The sequence below is a fragment of the Cyprinus carpio genome, chromosome A20, assembly GCF_018340385.1.
Source record: "Cyprinus carpio isolate SPL01 chromosome A20, ASM1834038v1, whole genome shotgun sequence".
NCBI classification, from domain to species: Eukaryota; Metazoa; Chordata; class Actinopteri; order Cypriniformes; family Cyprinidae; genus Cyprinus; species Cyprinus carpio.
The window spans coordinates 22,605,189-22,632,688 of NC_056591.1; the positions used below are offsets into that span (position 1 = coordinate 22,605,189).

At 35.1% G+C, this 27,500-nt stretch overlaps 1 protein-coding gene across 1 annotated transcript in view; it reads right to left on the reverse strand.

Moving 5' to 3' along the window:
- Positions 1-27,500, reverse strand: part of LOC109099872 (rho GTPase-activating protein 39-like) — a 51,075-nt gene that overhangs the window by 6,447 nt on the left and 17,128 nt on the right. The window contains 8 exon segments of the mRNA XM_042778162.1: positions 1,461-1,552; positions 2,659-2,858; positions 3,990-4,063; positions 5,153-5,552; positions 7,227-7,391; positions 14,958-16,095; positions 19,220-19,297; positions 19,299-19,598. Of these exon segments, the coding sequence (XP_042634096.1) occupies positions 1,461-1,552; positions 2,659-2,858; positions 3,990-4,063; positions 5,153-5,552; positions 7,227-7,391; positions 14,958-16,095; positions 19,220-19,297; positions 19,299-19,598 (2,447 nt within the window).

The following is a 27,500-nucleotide window of genomic DNA, read 5'->3' on the forward strand; positions in this document are numbered from 1 at the left end:
CTTCATTTCAATTAGCAAAAATGTTTAATAATTTTAGTTTTTATTTAACAATAATAATCCTGCAGCCAAACTAATCCAAGCTACAATAACTATAGTCAAAATATTAATGTAAAGTTTTATTATACATGCTTGACAAGTTTTTTATTCTACATAAATACATTTGGTCATATTTCACCAAAAATCAGAAGCTAGAAATAAGAAATAATATTTTGAAAAAAGAAAACCCATTTTAGAAATATTGCCTTGGAAACTGAATTTTATTTTATTGTAGAATTTTAATATGTTGCCTTTAGCAACTTTATATATATACATATATATATATATATATTATATATATATATATATATATAATATATATATATATATATATATATATATATATATATATATAAATATATATATATATATATATATTATTCATTGATAATAACTCTGGAGCTGGTTGACGTGTTTTTTTTTTTATTAAAATATGCATTAATCTTTATTCTAGCAATGATTTAAAGAACACTTTTAAATGTTTCACTGATGTAACTCAACCCAAATAATTTAGTAAAATGTTTTGAAACATTTTGCTCTTGCTTGCTCTACAAACACATTTTTTCCACCACCGTCTGACTACAAAAACAGCTACAAATATAAACTTTATCAATAATGCATCATGAACAAACGCTCAAAACAACCAGCAAAAATCATCTGCCAATCCATTCAGAGAACGTTAATTTCTCAGCCGTCAGATTCCTAGAAATATGACTGCCATCTACTTCACTATATACACTGTAAAAAAATATTACAGATTATTGGAGTGCGTTTTACAAGAAAATACTATTTCATTCTTTCTTATTCATTGTGTTACTTGTCGTTTTTTTGTAATTATTTGTGACCCTGGACCAAAAACCAATCTTAAGTGTTAAATTTCAAAATTGAGATTTATGCATCATCTGAAAGCTGAATAAATAATCCGAGATACGACTATTTGAAAATCTGGAATCTGAGGGTGCAAAAAAAAAAATCAAATATTGATTGAGAAAATCATCTTTAAAGTTGTTCAAATGAAGTTCTTAGCAATGCATATTATTAATCAATAATTAAGTTTTGATATATTTACAGTAGGAAATTTACTAAATATCTTCATGGAACATGATCTTTACTTAATATCCTAATGATTTTTGGCATAAAATAAAAATGTATAATTTTGACCCATACAATGTATTTTTGTCTATTGCTACAAATATACCCCAGAGACTTAAGACTGCTTTGTGCTGCAGGGTCACATTTGTGAAATTTACTAGTTTCAGTAAACCCTGCACCAATTTTTCAGTCTAATATGTAGACTAATAGAATAGATTTAGTGCATCATAAATTATAGCATATTTGTATGGTGGATTTTTGAATCCGTGTAACTATGTTAACTATTTGGGCACATGTTTAAACATACATCAGACTAAAGGATTGTGGGATACCTGGAATATGTGGGTCCTCCAGGCCGGTGGGCACCTTCCAGTTGTCCACATGCAGTTTCAGAGCATTTACTTCATCGATGTCTCCAGGCACCCTGAGACACACAAACACAAAATCCACTTCAGGATACCACAATGAACAGGTTTCTATTATTTTATATACACTTTTCCATCAAATCATTATTTTTAATGATTTTTAATGTTTTTACAGGAGTCTCTTCTGCTCAACAAGGCTGCATTTATTTGATCAAAAATACATGAAAAATGTGAAATATTATTATGCTGCAAAATAACGTTTTTCTATTTTAATATACATTAAAATCTAATTTATTTCTGTGATGCACAGCTGTATTTTCAGCATCATTACTCCAGTCTTCAGTGTCACATGATCTTCAGAAATCATTCTAATATGATGATTTATTATCATATATTTTTGGAGCCTGTGATACTTTTTTCAGGATTCTTTGATAAATAAAAGGTTAAAAAGAACTGCATTTATTCAAAATAGAAATATTTTCTAACAATATACACTACCGTTCAAAAGTTTGGGGTGGGTACATTTTTATTCTTTATTTTTTTGAAAGAAATTTAAACTTTTATTCAGCAAGGATGTGTCAAATTGTTAGAAAAGATTTATATTTTGAATAAATGCTGTTCTTTTTAACTTTTTATTCATCAAAGAATCCTGAAAAAAGTCACAGTTTCCAAAAAAAAAAAATAATAATTCTAATAATAAATCAGCATATTAGAATTATTTCTGAAGATCATGTGACACTTTACACTGGAGTAATGATGATGGAAATTCAGCTTTGCATCACAGAAATAAATTATATTTTAAAGTATATTAAAATAGAAACCATTATTTTATATTGCAATAACATTTTGCAAGATTACTGCTTTTTTTTCTGTATTTTTGATCAAATAAACACAGCCTTGATGAGCAGAAGAGACTTCTTTAAAAACATTACAAGTCTTACTGATCCCTAACTTTTGATAGGTAGTGTGTGTATATATATATGTATATATGTTTCTAGTGTTTTTAAGGCTTCAAGTATATAACAGTTACATATATAGAGTTATTTTGTTTTAGTACATTTTAATAAAATGTATTGAGGATGCAATGCATCGTGATATCGAACTGAATTGAATCGTTGACATGATAATCGTAATCGAAAACTATTGTGAAAGGCTGATGTGTGACCTGAAGATGCCCTCTGTCTGGTCTCCGTTCAGACTCAGCACTTCCTCTGAGAGACGCGTCTGGACCCACGGCAGCTGCTGGTCAGGATAACGGTCCTTCTGCATCGACATCACTTCCTCCAGAGACGAGCCGAACATGGAGGGCCGGAAGATGGCGTTGCGAGCGTGAGCGATCTCCTCGATCGAGGGCTTGTTTAAACCCTGCGCACACAGACAGCAGAAAACTACTCAGAAGAGAAAAGAAGTGTGGCTCTGTGCTGAAATCATCACGGTGCATGCTGGGATTGCTCATTATCCGTGTATGTTTAACGTCTGAGAAACGCTTTTAAAATCCAACTGTTACATATATGTTACATTCTGAAAATGTATCTTGTTATGCAATAAATAAATTAATAATACACTAATAAATTAATTAGTAATAAAAGTATACTAATTGCATATATCAAAATAATATTTATTAATAATAAAATTAATACTCATTACATTACTATCACATAATTGCATACATTTTAAATACTTTAAATTCATATAAGATTTGAAATAATACTGTTAAAATACAGTAATAGTAAAATAATATTGAATACATAAAAATTTTCACTGACTATACGTTTCAAATATTTTAAATGAATATTATAAGTTTTAAAGTAATATCGTCAACATTATAAAATGATACTGATTACGTTCACATTTTCACTGACTGCATATATTTTAAATAGTTTGATTGCATAATTGCTGTTAATAGTGTTAATCGTCTGTTTGTTTACGTCTTTTATTGATTTTTCTGAACATTTCTGCCATATGGACATGAACTGACAGTCACCACTGATAAGCTACTACTAAATATTGTAGAAACTTAATTTTCTGTAAAGTTGCTTTGCAATGATTTGTATCGTAAAAAGCGCTATACAAATAAACTTGAATTGAATTGAATTGAATTTTAATTCATATTATAACGTTTAAAATAATAAATGTCACTGATTACATTTATTTAGAAAATCTTACTTTAAATATAAAATATAAATTATAATATTTAATGTATTAAATTCATATAACAAGTTTTAAAATAATATTTTCCAAATGATACTAATAATAAATAATTCTGATTATATTCACATTTTCACTGACTACATACATTTTAAGTATTTTAAATTCATTTTATAAATAAAAAAATAAATATGATATATTAAATATATATATTACATATTTTACATTTATAAGTCTTAAAATAATATTGTCAAAATGTAATGTTTAACTGATTTGCAGTTTCTTTGTCATTATTTGTGAAAACAGTTTAAAAAGTAATTCCTGCATCATGTTGTTTGAGTCACACACCTTCTTGGCTCCGGTGAGCGCAGCTTTCTGTAGTTTCCGGTAACAGTATTTTGCATAGCTGCTAATCGCTACTCCTGCAACAAAGAAACACAAGCAGACGTCAAATATAACACACAACACACTCTCTGGATGAATCAGATTCAGATATTCAGGATCTTAAGAGCTTAATAATAACTGTTGGGTCTTAATAATAACTTTAAGCTGTAATGCAAAATAAAGGTTACTGGCTATTTAAAAAAAGTGAAAGCCTGCATTTTAATATTTTTTAATTAATATTATAAATAAAATATTGCAAATACAAATATATTAAATGTTTTAAATTTAAACAAAAAAAAAAAAAGACAAAAACAACAAAACTTGAATTAAAATTCAAATGAAAACACAAAATAATAAAAATTATATCAAATTTCAACATATTAAAAAAAGATTATAATAGTATATCAGTGATAAAATAAAATGTACTCTCTTCACAGTGAAGTGAAAACAATGTCTAAAAAACACATTACATATTGAATATTTTAAATTCATATTCTAAATAAAAATATGTAAAATATTTACATTCACATTATAAATAAAAAATAAAATATTTTAAATTCATATTATAAATAAGAATATATAAATATTTTAGTCATATTATAAATAAAAATATATAAAATATTTTACAGTCATATTATAAATAAAAAAATATAAAATATTTTACATTCATATTATAAATAAAAAAATAAAATATTTTAAATTAATATTATAAATAAAAATATATTAAATATTTTACATTCATATTATAAATAAAAATATATAAAATATTTTACATTCATATTATAAATAAAAAAAATTAAATAATTTTAAATTCATATTATAAATAAAAATATATTAAATATTTTACATGCATATAATAAATAATAAATATAAAATATATTAAATTCATATTATAAATAAAAATATATACAATATTTTAAATTCCTATTATAAGACTTGAAATAATGTCAAAATTTTCACGTTTAATGCAATGTGTTACTTGCTGTTTTCAATTCACTAGCGATTTCTGAGTGAAAATTGTTTTAAAGTAAATCCTGCACCAATTTTGTTTGAGTTTGGCAGGATCCCAGATCAACAGGAAATGCACGGGTGGTTTAACAGGATTTAAGGTGCCGGGTGTCTCGTACCCTTGGTGTCGTTGAGCGGGTCCATGTGTCTGTAGATGTAGCCCTCCAGATAGTTGTGGAAGCGAGGCGTTGGGGGGAAGAAGGCCAGACAGATGGCCATGAGCTCCCAGCCTCTCTGGAGACTGTCGTAGCGGAAGTTCTCTGTGGTCTGTCGGCAGAGCTGGATGTAGAGCTCGTCCCGCAGGCCCTGGCAGCTCCAGCCCCGCACTGCCACCTCCAGAGCCACGGCCAGAGGCTCGCCTTTGCCCCGCCGGTCGCCCATGTAGGTCTGGACGAGTTTGAAGAGCTCCACGGCCTCGCGCTTCACCGTCCGGTCCGTCGTCATGATCATGGGCTTCTTGATGGGCTCGCTGCTCCACGCCAGCATGTTCGCGATGGACACCTTCCTCCTGAACAGACCCTGCAAGACAGAGGAGGGGGATTTTTATAGTTTACATTTTAATCTTAGTTTTAGTAGTTCTGTGGTATTTTTTTGAAATTTATATTATATAGTATATTATATAAATTTAGTAATTTTGTTGCATATTTTTATCTTTTTGATTAGTTTTTATTAATATTTTGAATTAGTTTATTTATATATTTGCCATTTAATTTTAGTTTAAGTAATTTTGCTGTGTATTTTTGTAATTTCTATTAGTTTTTAATAATATTTTGAATTTGTTTTTATTTTGATATTTTACATTTTAATATTACTTTGTCTTGTTTTGTGTTTTTGTAATGTTTATAACTTGCTTCTAATATTTTGAAACTTTTTTATGTTTTCATTTTAATTTTAGTTTTAGTAATTTTGTTATGTTTTTGTAATTTTATTAGTTTTTATTAATATTTTGAATCAGTTTTTATGTTTTCTGTTGTCATTTTAGTTTTAGTAATTTTGCCATGCATTTTTTGGTTTTTTTTTTAGTTTTTTTTATTTTTTTTTTTCATTTTTATTTTGATATTTTACATTTTAATACTAGTTTTAGTAATTTCGTTTTGTTTTTGTAATTTTTATAAATTGCTTCTAATATTTTGAAACATTTTTGGTTTTCTTTATAATTTTAGTTTTAGTAATTTTGTTATGTTTTTGTAATTTTTATTAGTTTTTATTAATATTGTGAATCAATTTTTATTTTATATTTTCCGTTGTAATTTTAGTTTCAGTAATTTTGCTATGGATTTTTGGAATTTTTATTCGTTTTAATAATATTTTGAATTCATTTTTATTTTGATATTTTACATTTTAATATTAGTTTTAGTAATTTTGTTTTGTTTTTTATTTTTATTAATTGCTTCTAATATTTTAAAACTTTTTTATGTTTTAATTTTAATTTTAGTTTTAGTAATTTTGCTGTGCATTTTGTAATTTTTATTAGCTTTTATTAATATTTTGAATTTGTTTTTATTTTTTAATTTTCCATTTTAATTTTAATAATTTTATTTTGCATTTTGTAATTTTTATTATATATTTTGAATTTGTCTTTTGTTTTTTAATTTTATTCCTTTTTAATTATTTTGTATTAATATTTTGTTCAATTTTCAACATTTTGTTACATTTTTATGTTATATTTCAACCCTGTAAAGCCTGACATATGAAATAAAAGTCAGAAAAATCTATTTTTTTAGAAATGGAACAGTTTACTGAACCTTTAGACAAAATATATTTAAAAATGTATGTTTCGTATCAAATTTGATACTTTATGACTCATATAATATGATATAGTGAGAATATGGAGAAAAAATAGCTAAATTTTATTCAGAGACTGATATTTATACGATGAAATTCTGGTGCTTGTAATGTAAATCAATCACAGCAGATACTTACATAAAATGATATAAATATCACTCGTCACTCGATATCTCCAATAATATGTCTTAGTAAGATTATATTTAAATGATCAAAACATATAATGCAGTGTAATACATTGATGTTTGAATGATGAACAATTAAACATTCCTCAAATGTCTGATGATCATATTTGTGAACTAAAAAGTAAAGTAAAATTTTGATCATGCTGATCATTTAGAGGCCAGATATTCACATATCACATATGAAACAGCAGGTTTCTAGGGTTTAATGGGTGTTTTGGTGCACCTGCGTGTGCTTGTTGAAGTGTTTGGACGCCCAGTTCTCGATGTCCGTCTCGGAGGACGGTTTGCGGAGCGTGAACTCTGGGAAGACGCCGCAGCTCGCGCTGGGCATCATGTTGCGGGCGTTACGGCTGGCCTCGAACTGAGAACACGCTCCGAGATCCTCCGACTGGAAAGAAAGAAAACATTGTGCGCTGATGTTGAAGAGCAGCATTGAGAGCAGAGGAAGCACAGACAATAAAGCCGTCTCAGTCACAAGATCGGGTCAAGAGCAGACCGAGAGGAAATGAGTCAAGCCCCAAAATAATGAGAACAACAACAGCAGGACTGCAGAAATACCTCCTTCAGGCAATTATACAATAATACAGTTTTAAAATGATTCAAGCGCTTTCCTCCTGTGGCCTCAGTAACATCAGCGCTTATGAAACACATCATGCAAAGTTAAACGTGCAGGTACATGAAACAAAACAACACAAAAATTAAAACCAAAAAACTGGCCAAACAAGAAGAAAAAAACAAAACCAAAAAAAAACAGAGGAATATAATAATAATAATAATAATAATAATTAAGTTACAAAAAATAATTAATACATTGCTTTGAGTAAATGCATCTTGTTTGAAAGATACTGATTAAGAATTTTTATTTGAAGTGAAAAAATATTTTGCTTCAGAAAAAGATCAACTAGTTTCTTGTTTTAAACATAAATATTAAAAAGTAGCTATAAAAAAAACTAAATAAAAAAAATTGCGAGGTTTATGATTAAAATGAAAAAAAAAATGCTGTTGGGGTTAAGAAAAAAAAACAGCAGGAATATAATAGTAATAATAATAATAATAATATGATATACATTTTCTACACCAATTATTATTATTATTATTACAAAAAAAAATATTATTAGCTTTAAGTACATGCATCTCATTTTGAAAAAAAACCCTAATTAACAATGAATTGCTATGCAAATCATTTCTTGACATAATGAATCAAGCAAACAAACTGACTGTATTTCAGCATGTGTCATAAAGGTTTGAGGAGGTTCAGCTCTGATGATTGTGGAGTGTTTCATGAAAGCTGTTTGAATTCAGCTGTGCGTAAAGACCATGAGATCATGAGGGACAGTCTGCCCTTGCTTCTTCCTGAATCACCATATTCTTGGCTCCAGAAATACAGTTCATTTGAACAAGCAGAGCAATTATCAGTGCTAATGACTCCTGTGAGTCTGCTGAGCATCATAACGAACATCTGAAACACTGAGCGTGCAGTGTGTGTGTGTGTGTGTGTGTGTGTGTGTGTGTGTGTGTGTGTGTGTGTGTGTGTCATCATGCAGTGTGTGAGATCCAGACACCAATGAGTCCTCCTATCATGTGAGTGATCAGAAAACTGGTGGGAAAAAAATGTGCAAAATGTCCTAGCAACTGCATAGCAACACTCTAAAAACTTACCCAGAACACCCTAGCAACTGCATAGCAACACTCTTAAAACTTACCCAGAACACCTTAGCAACTGCATAACAACACTCTAAAAACTTTCCCAGAACACCCTAGCAACTGCATAGCAACACTCTTAAAACTTACCCAGAGCACCTTAGCAACTCCATAGCAACACTCTAAATACTTACCCAGAACACCATAGCAACACGATAAAACCTCTCATAAAACCCTAGCAACTGCCTAGCAACACTCTAAAATCTTACCCAGAACACCCTTAGCAACTGCATAGGAACACTCTAAAAAGCAGCCAGTATGCCCTAGCAACTACATAGCAAACACTCTAACAAAACTCACCCAGAACACCCTAGCAACTGCATAGCACCCACGATAAAACCTCTCATAAAACCCTAGCAAACTGAATAGCAACACTAAAATCTTACCAAGAACACCCTAAGCAACTGCAAAGCAACACTCCAAAAAACAGCCAGTATGCCCTAGCAACTGCAAAGCAACACTCCAAAAAACAGACAGTATGCCCTAGCAACTGCAAAGCAACACTCCAAAAAACAGCCAGTATGCCCTAGCAACTGCATAGCAACACTCCAAAAAACAGCCAGTATGCCCTAGCAACTGCAAAGCAACACTCCAAAAAAGCAGCCAGTATGCCCTAGCAACTGCATAGCAACACTCCAAAAAACAGCCAGTATGCCCTAGCAACTGCATAGCAACACTCCAAAAAGCAGCCAGTATGCCCTAGCAACTGCATAGCAACACTCCAAAAAGGCAGCCAGTATGCCCTAGCAACTGCATAGCAACACTCCAAAAAGCAGCCAGTATGCCCTAGCAACTGCATAGCAACACTCCAAAAAGCAGCCAGTATGCCCTAGCAACTGCATAGCAACACTCCAAAAAACCAGCCAGTATGCCCTAGCAACTGCATAGCAACACTCCAAAAAAACAGCCAGTATGCCCTAGCAACTGCATAGCAACACTCCAAAAAACACAGCCAGTATGCCCTAGCAACTGCATAGCAACACTCCAAAAAGCAGCCAGTATGCCCTAGCAACTGCATAGCAACACTCCAAAAAGCAGCCAGTATGCCCTAGCAACTGCATAGCAACACTCTAAAAAACAGCCAGTATGCCCTAGCAACTGCATAGCAACACTCTAAAAAACAGCCAGTATGCCCTAGCAACTGCAAAGCAACACTCCAAAAAGCAGCCAGTATGCTCTAGCAACTGCATAGCAACACTCTAAAAAAACAGCCAGTATGCCCTAGCAACTGCATAGCAACACTCTTAAAACTTACCCAGAGCACCTTAGCAACTCCATAGCAACACTCTAAATACTTACCCAGAACACCATAGCAACACGATAAAACCTCTCATAAAACCCTAGCAACTGCCTAGCAACACTCTAAAATCTTACCCAGAACACCCTTAGCAACTGCATAGCAACACTCTAAAAAGCAGCCAGTATGCCCTAGCAACTACATAGCAACACTCTAAAAACTTACCCAGAACACCCTAGCAACTGCATAGCACCACGATAAAACCTCTCATAAAACCCTAGCAACTGAATAGCAACACTAAAATCTTACCAAGAACACCCTAAGCAACTGCATAGCAACACTCTAAAAAACAGCCAGTATGCCCTAGCAACTGCAAAGCAACACTCCAAAAAACAGCCAGTATGCCCTAGCAACTGCAAAGCAACACTCCAAAAAACAGCCAGTATGCCCTAGCAACTGCATAGCAACACTCCAAAAAACAGCCAGTATGCCCTAGCAACTGCATAGCAACACTCCAAAAAACAGCCAGTATGCCCTAGCAACTGCATAGCAACACTCCAAAAAACAGCCAGTATGCCCTAGCAACTGCAAAGCAACACTCCAAAAAACAGCCAGTATGCCCTAGCAACTGCATAGCAACACTCCAAAAAGCAGCCAGTATGCCCTAGCAACTGCATAGCAACACTCCAAAAAGCAGCCAGTATGCCCTAGCAAACTGCATAGCAACACTCCAAAAAGCAGCCAGTATGCCCTAGCAACTGCATAGCAACACTCCAAAAAACAGCCAGTATGCCCTAGCAACTGCATAGCAACACTCCAAAAAACAGCCAGTATGCCCTAGCAACTGCCATAGCAACACTCCAAAAAGCAGCCAGTATGCCCTAGCAACTGCATAGCAAACACTCCAAAAAACAGCCAGTATGCCCTAGCAACTGCATAGCCAACACTCCAAAAAAGCAGCCAGTATGCCCTAGCAACTGCATAGCAACACTCCAAAAAGCAGCCAGTATGCCCTAGCAACTGCATAGCAACACTCCAAAAAAACAGCCAGTATGCCCTAGCAACTGCATAGCAACACACTCTAAAAAACAGCCAGTATGCCCTAGCAACTGCAAAGCAACACTCCAAAAAGCAGCCAGTATGCCCTAGCAACTGCATAGCAACACTCTAAAAAAACAGCCAGTATGCCCTAGCAACTGCATAGCAACACTCTAACACAACAAAATGTTGCAAACATTAGCTTTATTTTATTAACATTAGCTTTATTAGTTTTATTTTCTTGTTTTAAGCATAAATATAAAAAATTGTAGCAATAAAAATATATAAAATATATATTTAAATAATTAAAAAAAAAAAGCAATTCTGCTAAAAAAACAAAACAAAAAAAAAACTATTTGTTGTTGGGGTAAGAAAAATAAACTCAGACAAGCTTTAAAAAAATAAATATAAAATAATAACAAAAACCAATTAACCAATTAATTAATATTATATGTATATTAATATTACACATACAGTAATTAATAATTAGCTTCTTGAGTAAATACATCTTGTTTGAAAGCTGCAAAAGAAAATATTTTTTTGTAACAATTAATTATTTTAAAGTAAGATTTTGAGGGGAAAATGTGTTTGAAAATGAACACAAAGCAACAAATCCTAACAGTCCTAAAACAGGCTTCAGTTTCTTTATGCACAATATGATTTCTGACTCTTATCTTTGGATTTTAGGTGTGGTGATGTGTCGCGGGTGGCCGTGTGTTAGTGATGTGAGTGTGATGCCTTACATAAGCAGGACGACCACTCTTCAAACTGCACATGCTGAAATATTGATGTGGAACGGCAGGGCGTGTCTGTGTGTGTGTGTGAGTGTGTGAGTGTGTGATCTGCTGTACAAACACACTGAAACAGCCTAAAACCCCAGAAAACACTGCAAATGGAAAAACATCGCAAACACCGTCCAGAGACACAAACCGCCCTGAAGAGTCTGCAGCTGCAGTTGCTAGGTTAGGGTGTCCTGGGAGGGTTTTTAGAGTGTTGCTATGCAGTTGCTAGGCTAGGACATTCTGGACGGTTTTTAAGAGCGTTGCTATGCAGTTGCTAGGGTGTTCTGGAAGGTTTCTAGATCATTGCTATGCAGTTGCTAGTCTGTTCTGGATGGTTTCTTGATTGTTGCTATGCAGTTGCTAGGGCGTACTGTCCGTTTTTTAAGAGCGTTGCTATGCAGTTGCTAGGGCGTACTGGCCAGTTTTTAAGAGCGTTGCTACACTGCTAGGCTGTTTTTTAAACTGTTGCTATGCAGTTGCTAGGGTATTCTGGGAGGTTTTTAAAAGCATTGCTATGCAGTTGCTAGGTTGTTCAGGCTGGTTTTTAGGAGTGTTGCTATGCAGTTGCTAGGCAGCTCTGGATGGTTTTTAGACTGTTGCTATGCAGTTGCTAGGGTGTACTGGCTGATTTTTAAGAGTGCTGCTAAGCAGTTGCTAGGCTGTCTTGGCTGGTTTTTAAGAGTGTTGCTATGCAGTTGCTAGGGTGTACTGGTAGGTTTTTAAGAGTGTTGCTATGCAGTTGCTAGGCTGTTCTGGCTCGTTTTTAGACTGTTGTTATGCAGTTGCTAGGTTAGGGTGTCCTGGGAGGGTTTTTAGAGTGTTGCTATGCAGTTGCTAGGCTAGGACATTCTGGACGGTTTTTAAGAGCGTTGCTATGCCGTTGCTAGGGTGTTCTGGAAGGTTTCTAGATCATTGCTATGCAGTTGCTAGACTGTTTCTGGATGGTTTCTTGATTGTTGCTATGCAGTTGCTAGGGCGTACTGTCCGTTTTTTTAAGAGCGTTGCTACACAGTTGCTAGTCTGTTTTTTAGACTGTTGCTATGCAGTTGCTAGGGTATTCTGGGAGGTTTTTAAGAGTGCTGCTATGCAGTTGCTAGGTTGTTCAGGCTGGTTTTTAGGAGTGTTGCTATGCAGTTGCTAGGCAGCTCTGGCTGGTTTTAAGACTGTTGCTATGTAGTTGCTAGGGTGTACTGGCTGATTTTTAAGAGTGTTGCTTTGCAGTTGCTAGGCTGTCTTGGCTGGTTTTTAAGAGTGTTGCTATGCAGTTGCTTGGCAGCTCTGGCTGGTTTTTAGACTGTTGCTATGCAGTTGCTAGGGTGTACTGGTTGGTTTTTAAGAGTGTTGCTATACAGTTGCTAGTTTGTTCTGGCTCGTTTTTAGAGTGTTGCTATGCAGTTGCTAGGCTAGGACATTCTGGACGGTTTTTAAGAGAGTTGCTATGCAGTTGCTAGACTGTTCTGGATGGTTTCTTGATTGTTGCTATGCAGTTGCTAGGGCGTACTGTCCGTTTTTTTTAAGAGCGTTGCTACACAGTTGCTAGTCTGTTTTTTAGACTGTTGCTATGCAGTTGCTAGGGCGTACTGGAAGGTTTTTAAGAGTGCTGCTATGCAGTTGCTAGGTTGGGACATTCTGGACGGTTTTTAAGAGCGTTGCTACACAGTTGCTAGGCTGTTTTTTAGACTGTTGCTATGCAGTTGCTAGGGTATTCTGGGAGGTTTTTAAGAGTGCTGCTAAGCAGTTGCTAGGGTGGGACATTCTGGACGGTTTTTAAGAGCGTTGCTATGCAGTTGCTAGACTGTTCTGGATGGTTTCTTGATTGTTGCTATGCAGTTGCTAGGGTGCTCTGGGAGGTTTTAAGATTATTGTCTGAGCTGCATGTATTTATTTGGGAATCGTCATTCATTTTGATGGTGACTGTTTGTCTTACAGCGTTTCCTGTCTGTCTCCATTATTATAAGCAGAACCTAAAAATCCCTCCAAGAGACACTCATAGCATTTAGCCTGCGGGATCAGCTCAGCTCAGCCCGATATCTCCAGAACAAAGATATGACTGGTTGGGTAACAAGCGTCTGAGGGTGAGCCGTCCCAATTAACCTCACTGGCAGCATTTAAGCAGCGGTTCAGGCCTGATTCTGGACTCATTATACTGGGCTGAAAGAGCTCAGAGTTCAGCTCATCAGAGGATTCCAGCTCATTCACCTCAGTGCCAATGTGTCCAGAAGACTTTCTATTACGCAGCTGAAAACTGCAAAAACAGAGCACTGACATCATAATACATAATCAGAAAACATGATTTGAGTTATTGCTGTTATATGCAGTTGCTAGGGCTTTCTGGCCATTTTTACAGCATGGCTATTCAGTTGCTAAGGGTGTTCTATGAGGATTTTAGAATGTTACTATGCAGCTGCTATGGTTTACAGCATTTTTAGAGCGTTGCTATGTAGTTGCTAGGGGCTTCTGGCCTGTTTTTAGAATGTTACTATGCAGTTGCTACAACATTCTAAAAGGTTTTTAGCGTGTGACTATTCAGTTGCTAGAGAGTAACTGAAGGTTTATAAAGCATTGCTTTGCAGTTGCTAGGGTGCTTTACTGTTTTGCCCCAAAAGAGCTCTGTATCTCCAAATTTGTGATCTCCTGGTTTTTAGACTTGTTGCTATGCAATTGCGAGGTTGTTCTGGGAGGTTTTTAGAGCATTGCTATGTAGTTACTAAGGCATTCTACAAGATTTTTATAGCATTGCTATGCAGTTGCTAGGGCATTACGGAAGGTTTTTAAATCATTGCAGCTGCTAGGGTGCTTTACTGTTTCGCGGGCAAAAGAGTTCTGTATCTCCTGGTTTTTAGACTGTTGCTATGCATTTGCTAGGGCGTTCTGGGAGGTTTTTAGATTGTTGCTGTGCATCTTTCAATGCACGTCTGGTGGGATATTGCATCTGTTTTATGGTCCAGAAAGTAAAAATGGTGCATTTGATCACATTCTGAAGAAACAATACAGCTGTCTGGAGCACAAACGCTACAGGACGACACACACGCAAAAGTCTAATACTAGAGGTTAGAAAGCTAGAGGATTAACCCAAAGTATAACTAACTGTGAAGGTGATGCTTGACTTGCCTCCCATCTGCTTCAGTGTCATAAATATGGGAATCTAGGCAATGTTTTGAGTTTCTGATGCGATGCGCTTGTCGTTGTGCATTACCTGTGAGGGATGGAGGTAAGGTTCAGGTGATGCCAGGTTGGTTTGCACCGACAGACTCTTTTCTAGCAGCGTCTGAGGAAATGCCAGTCTGTCCAGGGTGGCACGTTTCCAGTGGCTGTCCTGTTGCGCAAGGGCTTCGTCTTCGCTGAATGCCCGCACCACTGGACCAGGCAATGGCAGGGGCATCGCCCCATCACTTTCATACCCGTCTTTCGCTCCCTGGTCGGAAGACACGCCCCCTCGCTGATGTAACATCTGCTGAGCCTCCCATGCCAACCGGGCTTGAGTGATCATCGCCCCCAGACCCGATCCCATGCCATCACCCTCTCCTCCCGGCAAAGACGGCTTCCGGTTCTTACGTTTCCGGTTGCCGCCGTTGAGGTCGTGACTGTGCTGTAACGTAAAGGAGCCACCGTAAGAAAATCCGGCTGACAGGCTATTTGAACTGGTCGTGCCGTAGCTCAGCAGACGCTCTGTTGTCCTAAACCGAGGGGAGGAGCCAGACTGCTCGACATAAACTAGCTGCTTTACATATTCCCGCCCAGCTGCACTATACTCCCGCCCACTAGAATTGTAATCCCGCCCACCAGAGCTGTAGTCCCTCATGCCTGAGCTATAATCCCGCCCACTGGAGCTATAGTCTCGATCACCCTGGTTGGGCGTCTTCTCGGGGGTGGAGCTCCGCTGTCTCGTCAACACCAGTTGACCGTAAGGAGACGGGCTTTGCTTGGGGGAGTGGTAAAGACGTGCCGGAGACCTGTCAGAGCCAAAAAAGGCCTGGTCGCAGTGCATGTCAGTGGGCGGTTCCTCATAAATAGGCGGAGACTGGTATTCCGAGGGCGGTTCCTCGTACAAAGGAGGCTCGTAAGCATAGCGGGGGGACGATGGCTGGGAATCACCCGAGCAGCGGCGCTGAGTGCCGCCCAACTCCGCCCTCTTCAGGAACGGAGACTGCGATGCGGGGCGGTCGGGCAGAGAAAGGGGCGTGGCTTCAGGGTCTGAAGGAGCATTGTTGGACGAGCGTCTGGAGCGTGGGGAAGAACTGGAGTATCCGTTTCCCTGCGTCAGAAAACTGGGTTCCCGATCCGACACCTTGATGAGCATCCTCTCTCTGGTGCCAGTGCCCCATCTGAACCTAAACAAGAGAATATAAGACACAAGAAATAAAATGGAAATTTTTTTTTTTTACTATATACAATGAAAAGTAAAATAAAATAGATGATCTGTTTTTAATTATTATTTTTTTATATTATTATTATTTTATTTTAACTTTATGGTATGAATTAGTTATTTTTTATTAATATAAAAAGTAAGTCTATAAATATATTTATTAAAGGGACATATCATGAAAAGTAAAATAAAATCAAATAAAAAAATAAAAAAAAGTAAATTAAAATACAAACATTTATTTTTAGGAAAAAAAATGCACCTCTTATTTTGTTTTACTATATGATATTGCTCCTTTAATGCACATAAAATAAATAATAAAATCTTATTATTAAACTAGAAAACAAGATTTAATAATCAGATTTTCTTTACTATTTATTAAAAGGGCCACATCATGAAAAGTAAAATAAAAAATATAATCCTTTATTATGAAAAAATATATAAATAAATAACGCACTGTAGACATTTCTAAACCTTCAGATCTTAAAACTCATTTTCCAGTGCAAAATTTCTGTTTATTACAACTGATGTTAAAATGTCTAAAATACTTCTTAAATATGACGAATTTCCAAGTACAACGATATTCAATGAGGGGATAAATTACTGAGTGAGATTTTATCCATGAGGAACTGACTGCATGATAAAAAGTGTCTCTATTTAATTAGAGGGATTGATGACATCAGATGAAAGAAAATCATTTCAGAGCATTTTGATGAAAATGTTGGGTTTGTTCAAATCTCTAATAACTATAGCAATAATATTAGTGATGTTTGACCACAAAAAATCTCAATCCTTCAAGCCTTTCAAGGGCAATTTTTTAAAGATCTAAATCTAAGAGGTCTGTGAGTTTAAAGCACACAAAAAAGGCCTCTGAGCGATTATGAAAAGAAGTGTGTAAAATCAATTCAGTACTTGGCCAACACGGCTCTCTGAAAGCTCCCCATGACCAGACTGGATCACACAGCCAAGTGTGTGTGTGTGTGTGTGTGTGTGTGTTTACTTCTTTAGTAGCCGGATTAAAACTCTGAACACAAGAAACTTATCTCTCACGCCGTCTCTCTCTCGAGCAAGAGACCCACTACAAAGTGAGCAGTGTTTTCCGCTGGATATTAATTATTCATGCATATCCGACCTTCAAATCAATTTACACATTCTATGTCTCTCTCTTCTTTCATTCCCTCCTCCTCCTCCTCCGTCACACGAAATCATTTCATGACTCTCCCTTCCTCGTCCCCGCGTTCCTCATGGGTTGAAACTATTTAAGTGTGACAACGTTGGAATATTAAACCTAAAAAACAGCTTGAAGCGTTATATGCCTGTGTTCTTCAGTCTTACCTTTTCTTCCATTCATTTTTTAATGCACATGCAAATTCGTAAATATCTCTCACAATTAAGGGGCAAGCCATCCAGTATTTTCCGTGCAAATGTCTTCCAGCTCACCGACCACCCACTTCTCTCAGGTTTCCGGAAAGATTTCAGCAATTAAATGCAAACTCACTCTGAAGCATACTGCATCATTTCATAACCTCAGAGCTTATGGTAGGTCTGTCTGGAAAGGTTATACTCTTCTATAATTCTCTAGGAACAATGTTTTTTTCTTACACACTTAAATACTATGCATGCTATTTTTGCAGTATACAATATGTGTGTATTCTCTGTGCATCATGTTGATTTTCTGTATGCATCGCATTGAGCGGAACAGTCTAAAAATACCATTCAATGAAAAAAAATTATTTTCTTAATCAGTATTTTTGCCCTGTTTTCCAGTACAAATATATAAACACTCCTAATTCAAGATTTAGACTTACAACTTAAGATATTATATACAAACGTATCAAAATTAAATGAGTTTTTGCTTGAAACAAGAAAATATATCTGTCAACCAGGCAAGAAAAATAAACTTAATTCAAGAGGAAAACAAGATTACTTTTCTGACCCAACCTACAGAGATTCACTTAATTTTGATTCATTTTTCAGAAAACAAGACTTCTTATTTAATGTAATTTTGCTTTTCAAGTAAATGTACCTCGATTTAGGAATGTTTAGATATTTGTACTGGAAAACAAGACAAAAATACTGAGCAAAAAAATCATTTTTGCATTGACTGTTGCACTCTATTCCATGCATACAGAAAATCCACATACTGCACAGAGAATATATACTATATATAGTGCAAAAATAGCATGCATATTATTGTAGCCTGCACTTATATTGAAGTCTCAACACGAAGCTATTTATTTCTGGTCCAGTCGATCTTTCAAAACCACTTACAGCGATGATCTAACGAAACAAATAAAAACAAGAGCCGACTATAAGGAATGTACTTTTGGATGGGGACGAGGACGCTGGCTCAGACGCTCCAACTAAATGAAATCTGACTTCCAACAGTGTCGTCTGGGTCTCAGAGTGAAATCAAAAGGGATTCTGGGATGTTTTCCATGTCAGCTCCTCCAGGGCTCCACAGTGTGAGCACTAATGTGTGTGAACTGTAAAATGTATTTAGGAGCATTTTTTGTGGGTCATTAAAAAGTCTTAAATATCATAAATGCTATAACAAATGTCTTAATTATCAATTGAAGAGGTTGTATATTTAGGGATGGAAAAAAGAGCAATTGGGATACGGCCTAACATGATTATTATATTTCAAAAATCTCATTTAATAAATGCTATTAATTATGACAATGTTTTATTTTTTTTAATGAAGAGCCAGCAAAGACGTTTCAAAATAAGAGTCCTGGTGTATTTCAGGCTTGTTTGCATATAATTAAAAGCCCACATTATGCAAGTTTTTATGGATTGTGGACTCGTATTTTACTTTAAAGCATCTTAATGCTGGATGTGTTTCAGCTTTTGTCTTCTCCAGATGTTAACTGATGGACTGGAGTGCTGTGGATTATTGTGATGTTTTCATCAGCTGTTTGGACTCTCATTCTGACGGCACCCATTCACTTGCAGTGAACAAGTGATGCAATGCTACATTTCTCAGAATCTAATGAAGAAACAAACTCATTTACATCTCAGATAGCTTGATGGAGGGGGAGGTGTCTGTAGGTGTATGTTTTTTTTAGGAGGAACTATCCCTTTAAGATCAGTTTTCTTCCTCGTCGGTGGTGGTCTTCTCCTCCTGCTCCTGTGATGATGTGGTGCTGACGGCGCTGCGGGCGGGGCTGCTGTGCGGAGGCACTGGTCGTGGTGGCGGTGGGCGGAGCCGTGTTGGTGTTCTGCTTGAGGGTCTGTAGTTTGGCGAGGGGGATGATGTCACTGCTGTGTGGGCGGTGCCAGACGGTGTGCTGGGTAGAAGCGTTGTAGTAGTAGAATCGGGACGTTTTGGAGTCGAAAAGCTCCCACCACTGATCCTGTCCACTGCGCTTGATCCGCACGCCCGCCGGGGCGTCCCAAACACACTCGCCCGTCAGCAGGTTGGCGTACATGCGCTCCCGGGTGCGCGGCTCGATGATTTCCACCCATTCCAACCTAAAAACACATGAACATACAGAAACATGCTTTACATTACAGTAATGTGTTAATGGACCACACAAAAAACCTTTTGAGAACATGTCCAGGTCATATCTCAGCACAAATTCAAAGGGGGGAAATACAGTTCTTGCTTAGAGAAAACAAAGCCTACTTCTCAGATAGTAATATTTTAAGAATTATGGCATAATTCTATATATTTTATCTATATATATTTTATAAACTTGTGGGATTGCTAATGTAAAGCAAAAGAAAATAAATATATATAAAAATAGTAATTTATATCACAGTATTGAGAGAGATTCTAATGAAAAACATTCTAATGAAAAAAAAAGAAAAATTTTAATATAAATATATAAACACAAGCACATTTTCTCTCCGAAAGTTTGTAAAAAAAAAAAATAATACAAAGTTCTTTTAAAAAATATATAAATTGTTTACTGTCATTAAATTAATGTCACAATACAATCTAAAAAAAAATTACAAAATGCAAAAATTCAAAATGTCTTTATGCAAAATAATATATATATATATATATATAGTGTTCAGGTTTTGGAGTAAAATATGACTGATTATATGTTTTTGTGAGATGCACCCATATATGGAAAGTAATGATGTCAGAGAGAGGATTACAGTCATATATAGAGTCATCATGATTTTTCATATGAGTCACGTATTACAGTGTGTGTGTGTGTGTGTGTGTGTGTGTGTGTGTGTGTGATATACAACATAAGCAGCAAAATCCCAACAGGCAGAGAGATGCTCGATTTTTTCATTTTTCATTATTTAAAAGCCTGAATAAAAATCTTCTGAAGCATAAATATAAAAGATATTTTTTTAAAAATATTTTCTAAAGAAAATGTTAGTGGTGTTGTTGAACAAGGCACATGATTTGAGAAAATGAACCACAAACGCTGCAGAATTTGGCAAAAACAGCTAATTCTACACGTTCAAAAACTGAAACAAAGACGTTTTGCCGCTACAGGCTGCTACGTGTTTATCTGTGTTCAGATGTTATTTTCATTGTATGTGTGTGTGATAATCAGCTCTGTTAATCCCATAGTGAATTTCTTCTGATCCTTTAATCAAATCTAATCTGCTCTAATCCAGGATAACCTGATCGCCCAAATCCTGCTGAAAGCATTTTTGGGAAGCTGGTCAGAGGGGACGCTGGGTGATTTGATCTGTCTGGATCTTCCATCTGAATGTGCTGAAGCATATGATCGGATTGCACTCCTCAGGATTTCAGTATGGATCTTCATAAGCGTGTTATTCAGGAGGTGTATTCATAAGAGAAGTGCTCGAGACTCAATTTTCTGGAGATCACGGTTACAGTGCAGCACTAGAGCACTGCCTAGTGTGTACTATATAGTGCCTGCTATTACAAAAAGCATTTAAAACCATTAGTTCACTGAATGGCATCTAGTCATCATCCTAGATTTTTAAAAGAAATTAATACTTTTATTCAGCGAGGATGCATTAAAAGCTGTTCTTCTGAACTTTGCATTCATCAAAGAATCCTGAAAAATAAAATCATGGTTTACACATAAATATTCTACAGCACAACCGTTTTCAACATTGATAATAATCAGAAATGTTTCTTGAGCAGCAGATCAGTATATTAGAATGATTTCTGAAGATCATGTGACTGAAGACTGGAGTAATGATGCTGAAAATACAGCTGCGTATCACAGAAATAAATTACATTTTACTATATATTCACATAGAGAACAGTTTTTTTTAATTATAATATTATTTCACAATTTTTACTGTATTTTTTATCATATAAATGCAGCCTTGGTGAGACTTTCAAAAACATAAAAAAAAAAAAAAAATCTTACATACCCCAAACTTTTCTAGTAATATAAATATTGCATTTATTTATTTTTAAATTTTGCAACATCTGATGGTCTGATCAAATAATCAAGACAGATCAGGGTTGTTATAGAAATTAAAGAATTAAAAAAAAAAAAAAATAAATAATAATAATAATTAAAAAAAACAATTATCTGTCAATAAAGGAAAGAAAATAACTTGGTTTCCCTTTGAATTAAGATGATATTTCTGACACCACTGACAGAGATGTGTTCTTGTTTTATGCAAAAACTCACTTCATTTAGATTTTTCAGAAGAAAAGATAATATTACAAAGTCTTTCTGCTTCTCTTGGTTGTTAGATATCTGTACTGGAAAACAAGACAAAAATACTGAGTATTTTTTTTTTGCAGTGTAGCCTGATGAAAGGAGTTTCCTGAATGGTGATGTTAGTAATGGTTTGATGACTGATGGTACGGTTGGAGTCGAGCAGATGCACTGTTATTGATTGACAGGCTGCTAACAGCCTCCATCTGCAGCAATCACTGACCGCGCTTTACAAGGTGCCACTAATCATGCATCTGGATTTAAAGCTGTCGCTCAGAGCATTCACCGCCGACCACAGCAGGTGAAATCACAGAGAGAGAATAAAAAGCAACACACACTATAACAGTGACAGAAAATGCATATGAAAGAGCAATTATTCAAGTCAGATCGAGCACGCTTACATCAAAAGAGCACATTTGCGTTGCCAAAAATGACTCAAACGCTTCAGCCGAATGTATTCCTGAGACAGAAGGTCAAAGGTCACATTTGTGATGGTCACTACAATCCTCGCACAGCCTACTAACCTCTCCGGCTTGTTTCTATCCATTCTTCTGTCTGCGACCTAACCTTTACCTTTCTCACCGAGTCTAAATATAGAGATCTTCATCTGTCCTTCATCTCTACAGATAAACCAGGGCACAGGGATTTAATGTGACGAAAGCCCTCCGCAAATGACAGTCAGAGTTCATCTGATAACACACAGATACAAAAATGAGTTAAAGGGATAGTTCACCCCCAATTTTTTTTTTTTTTTTTTTTTTTGGTTTTTTTTTGTTGTTAATTTAATCACACTCAAGCCTTCTGAGATGTAGGTGACTTTTTTCTGCAGTAGAACAGAAAGAAGATTTTTAGCTGAGACCGTGGTCCTTTGTGATTTATTAAATGCAAGTCAATGGCTACCGTCACTTTGAGAGTCAAAAAAGCACATACAGGCAGCACAAAATGAATCCCCATGGCTCCTGATGATATATTGAGGTCTTATGAAGTGAAACGATCAGTCTGTGCAAGAAACCGAACATTATTTAAACATTTTAATCCAGAGTTACAGACAACGAACGAACGAACGAATCACTCCTTTGCACTGATTCTTTTTAGTGAACTAGTTGAACCAGTTCACCAGATCGGATTGAAGTGTCTGAAACAGCACAGATCTGCAAGTTACTCAATCAAAACTCACTTTCAGACGCCTGACAGTCACTCCGACTCGAAATGAGCCAAAATAGCAGCATATCTGATTCAATATGATTAATGTATATCATAGGTTCTTTTGTTCATCAGTACAGTGAACTGAATGAAGAAGTTTTTCTCGGACTGAAGAGCCGCTGATATGCACCAACCACTTATGTATGAAGGGGCATAAAGAACATTTTCATGGTTTCTCATTGTTTATGTAAAAAGGTGAGCGTGGTGGTGACTAATTTATTCACTTTATATGCTTTAGACATGTAAAACATCCACATTTCACATCATTATTGGGTGCTTTAATAATATAATATAATTGCGTATACATGACGTCATTGAAAAATTAATGAACTGAACCAGTTGAACAGGTTGTAATGTTGTAAATAAAATTGAGTTTCTTGCACAGATCGATGGTTTCGTATCATAAGACCTCAATATATCGTCAGGAGCCATGCATATTAATTTTGTGTTTCTTGATAGGCTAGTTTTTAATTCTCAAAAACCGGTAGCCATTGCCTTGCATTTTATGAAACACCAAGCACCACGGTTTCGGCTTTAAGTTTTATTTGTTGTTTTGTTGATTATGATGGAGTAGTATGGGTTGTCTTGGGTGGTGAGTAAATTAACAGCAAATATTTATTTTTGGGTGAACTATCCCTTTAAAAGAGGGCAAACTGCACTGACTTGAGAACCATAAATCATGATTTAAGAGCTTCGGAGCTCATGGTGAGCCTTGGGAGGTTTATACGGCTTCGCCGAAAATCAATTTCTCAGTGGAGACAATGAATGGGGTTTTACCTCTGCTCTCAATGGCCCCAATTTAAAGTGGACGATTTAAAAGAAAAAGGAGGATTTAGAGAGGAGGATTTACTGAAGATGACTAAAGGAAACAGAGAGAGAGTTACAATCCTCAGTGAAGTGCGACGGCTGCTATTAGATCCATAATTCTCCATGTTCTTCATTAACACCTTGGCCGCAAACCTCATTCTAAAGACAGCACACTGTTATTAATGGTGTTCACTCAGGCAGCGCTACAGCTCACACTAAGCAGTAAACACTCATGCTCTGGCCACCACGTTCCAGCGCTGAAGCCATCTGGAGAGATTTTGGTTTGTGTTGATAGAGGTGTAAAGAGATCAGAGGAAGAGACTGATGAGTCAATTAGCAGAACAGACACCGACATCTCATTTCAAACAGAATTAATGGAGCAATCACTGTCCCAAACTCACACTGAAATCTAGCGTGAAGGAAAATCTATTCATAGATGAGATCAAGGAGAGTCCAGTGAGGACAGAGCAAACCGAAGGAGAGCAGAAAAGAGAAAAAGAGCAAACACAATTTTAAAAAAAAATCAGAAAATGGTTCGGAAAGGTGCTAAACCTTCTAAAAATGTTGTTCACCCACCTTAGGAGGACATATTAAATATTATATTTAATAAAATAAATAAGTACAATATATATGTGTGTGTGTGTATTACACTGAATAAAATTTGGCTTATGGTTTACTGCTAGAAACTGCTAGTAAATATGTCACTTAAAGAAATTAAATTCAAGAATTAAAGAAAGTAGCGGTATTATAGTTAACATTAACCGAAAATAAAACAAACAAACAAAAATAAAATAAAAATGCACTTGAAATAAAATAACCATTTTTATTTCAGTTATATTTCTCATTTTAAATTAGTTTAACTCGATGTACTTAAAAACTATAACTAAATTTACTAAAAATATAACTAAAATGAAAATGAAAACAGAAAATATAAACTATAATAGTGTATCAGTGATACTGAAGTAACACTGCAAGCAACACATTTAATTAAAAGTGAAATTCCGAAGTTGAAAGAAGTTTATTTAAAACTTAATTTAAAAATATTTTGATTTTGTGCTTATTAAGTTTGTGCTTATTAATAAAAATATTTCCTATTATTTTTGTTTAATTAAATATATGCATATATATAAAACAAAATCAAATAACTAATATAAGTAATATAAATAATAAGTAGAGAGAGGTGCATTTGGTTTAATTTAAATAACTGTATAACTTTTAATTTTAATATTATTATTCTGATTCTTATTATTTTGTGCATGTTTAAAAACGAATATTTCTAAAAATGTACATTTAAAAAAAATGAGAAATCTGTGTTATTGTGGGTGAAGCGTCTCTCGCAGCTCTTCTCCACAGACATCATCTGACACCTCATCATTCATCCTAATAAAACTCCCTCCGCTCCTCTGGATCTCTCAGAGCCTCAGATTCATCAGATATGAGCCGCAGCAGCTCTACATTCATCCTGACCTTCACACTGGCTTTGAAACCTGGGTGTGAAAAGTGAGTGTGTAAAGATGGTTGTGAATTTGATTCTGATTTTGCTGAAACTTAAGCTTGAGAAGACTTTGAGAAGCTGGGCGTTATGGGTTTTTCAACAGCTGCTGGCGATATGTGGTACAACAAGAGCGGCTGATGGTTAATATAAAGCCAGTATTCATGATATGTATGGATAATATACAAGCAGTCGATCATTATCTCAGAATAAACCGCAACAGGAACCTCAGGACTTAAGTCAGTCTGATTTTTTTTTTTTTTCACGGTTGAGGAGCTTGGCTGTACCAAAGATAATATAATTGAGGAGCTGACTGTACCAAGTAGATAATATGTGACCCTGGACCACAAAACCAGGCATAAGAATCAATTTTTCGAAACTGCTGAATATGTTATGTTTATTTTTGTTTTATGTTTTGTTATTTTAAAATCTGGAATCTGAGGGTGCCAAAAAATCAAAATATTGAGAAATCATCTTTAAAGTTGTTCAAATGAAGTTCTTAGCAATGCATATTATTAAAAAATTAAGTTTTGATATATATTTATGGTAGGAAATTTACAAAATATCTTCATGGAACATGATCTTTACTTAATATCCTAATGATTTTAGGCATGAAAGAAAAATCAGTAATTTTGACCCATACAATGTATTTTTGGGTATTGCTACAAATATACCCCCCAAAAAAAGGGTTTTGTGGTCCAGGGTCACATATTATATGCATAAATATATATTAACCCAAATAATTCAAAAACAGAAGTGCAGTCAGTAGATTCTGGAATATAAAACATCAGCCTATCAATATTTTAAGTATATTAGAAAAATGGATTAAAGTAAGAGTGAAATAGTCACAGGAAGGCAGACTAATCCGTCTGTATCTGGCTGTTTTAAGATTATTACGGCCAGTTTAAGCAGTGTATTTAGTTTTGAAGGAAAACTAATGGGAGAGTTGAACTTCACAAAAAAAAAAAAAAAAAAATAAAAAAAAAAAAATGTGTTAATAAACCTTATGTTATTGTTATAATTGGGTATTTTAGTAGATTAAATATTAAAATGAAAAAAAAAAGAAGGTTTTACTTTAAAACAATTTTCACTACTTTTACGTTTTACTTTTAAGAAGTAATTTTAAATAATTACAATGAAACTGAAAGTAACAGTGAATTAAGTTTAAGTTTCTCCTTGTGTCACTGGATTATGTGATTTTCAGTCTTCATACTGTATGTTTTATGAATTTTAACCAAAATATTGAACAAAATAAGCCTCGTTTAGTTTCAGCAAATTTGTGATGATTCAAGTGGATCACAAACACATATATGCATAAAGTGAGGTACAAATCTATATGATATTTATTTTTCGACTTTAGAAACTAAAAAAAGAGTTAATTTTTGGCCAATTTTTTAACAAAGATTTTTTGCTGTAGAGTGAATGGGTGGCTTTGATAAGCGTGATTTAAAATACACTTTTTACATTATTTATAATATATATGTATTTTTATATATATATATATATTTTTTATAATTTTAAGTTAAATTTATTTTTATTTGTTTATCATATAAGAGTATATAAAAATGTACGTATAGTGTATTTTATTTAATAAAATATGTAAAACAAAAAATATTAGTAAATACTAATTTTTATATATTTACTAAGATTTTTGTTTTACATATTTAATGAAAGTGTATTTCTTGGCTTCATGTCAGGCACAACATCAACTATAGAAACCACATCGACCAAAAACTGCAATATAAAGTATAATGCTTGCATAAAGAATAAATGCATGACTGTGGGTCAGAGGTAAGAATATCTGCAGACCAATGCGATGTCCAGATGGAGAAATAACATGAAATCAGGAGAGATGATGAAGTGAGGCTCTCTGAGGACTGAGAGAATCTCTGCTGTCACTCATGTGTGGTTGCTAAGGGCTACAGGAGCGTCAGACTGCCAATGACTGCAGCAGAGCGCTGCGTGTCTGAGTGTATGTGTGTGTGTGTTTGTGTGTGCGGGAGTGTGTGTGTGTGCATGTGCGAGTGTGTGTGTGTGTGTGTGTGCTCGAGTGTGTGTGTGTGTGGGATTACTTGAATCAGTAATCCCACAAGAGCAGATGCAGTGAGAAATAATTAACACGCACATTTCCAGAATGTTATGTTACAGTATTCTAACAAGCCGGCATCCGGCGGGCTGCGCTCCAAATCTCAGCGGACACATTATTTATCACGATGGACTCAGCTGAGCTCTTGTTCACCTGCAGCTGAACTGAATTTG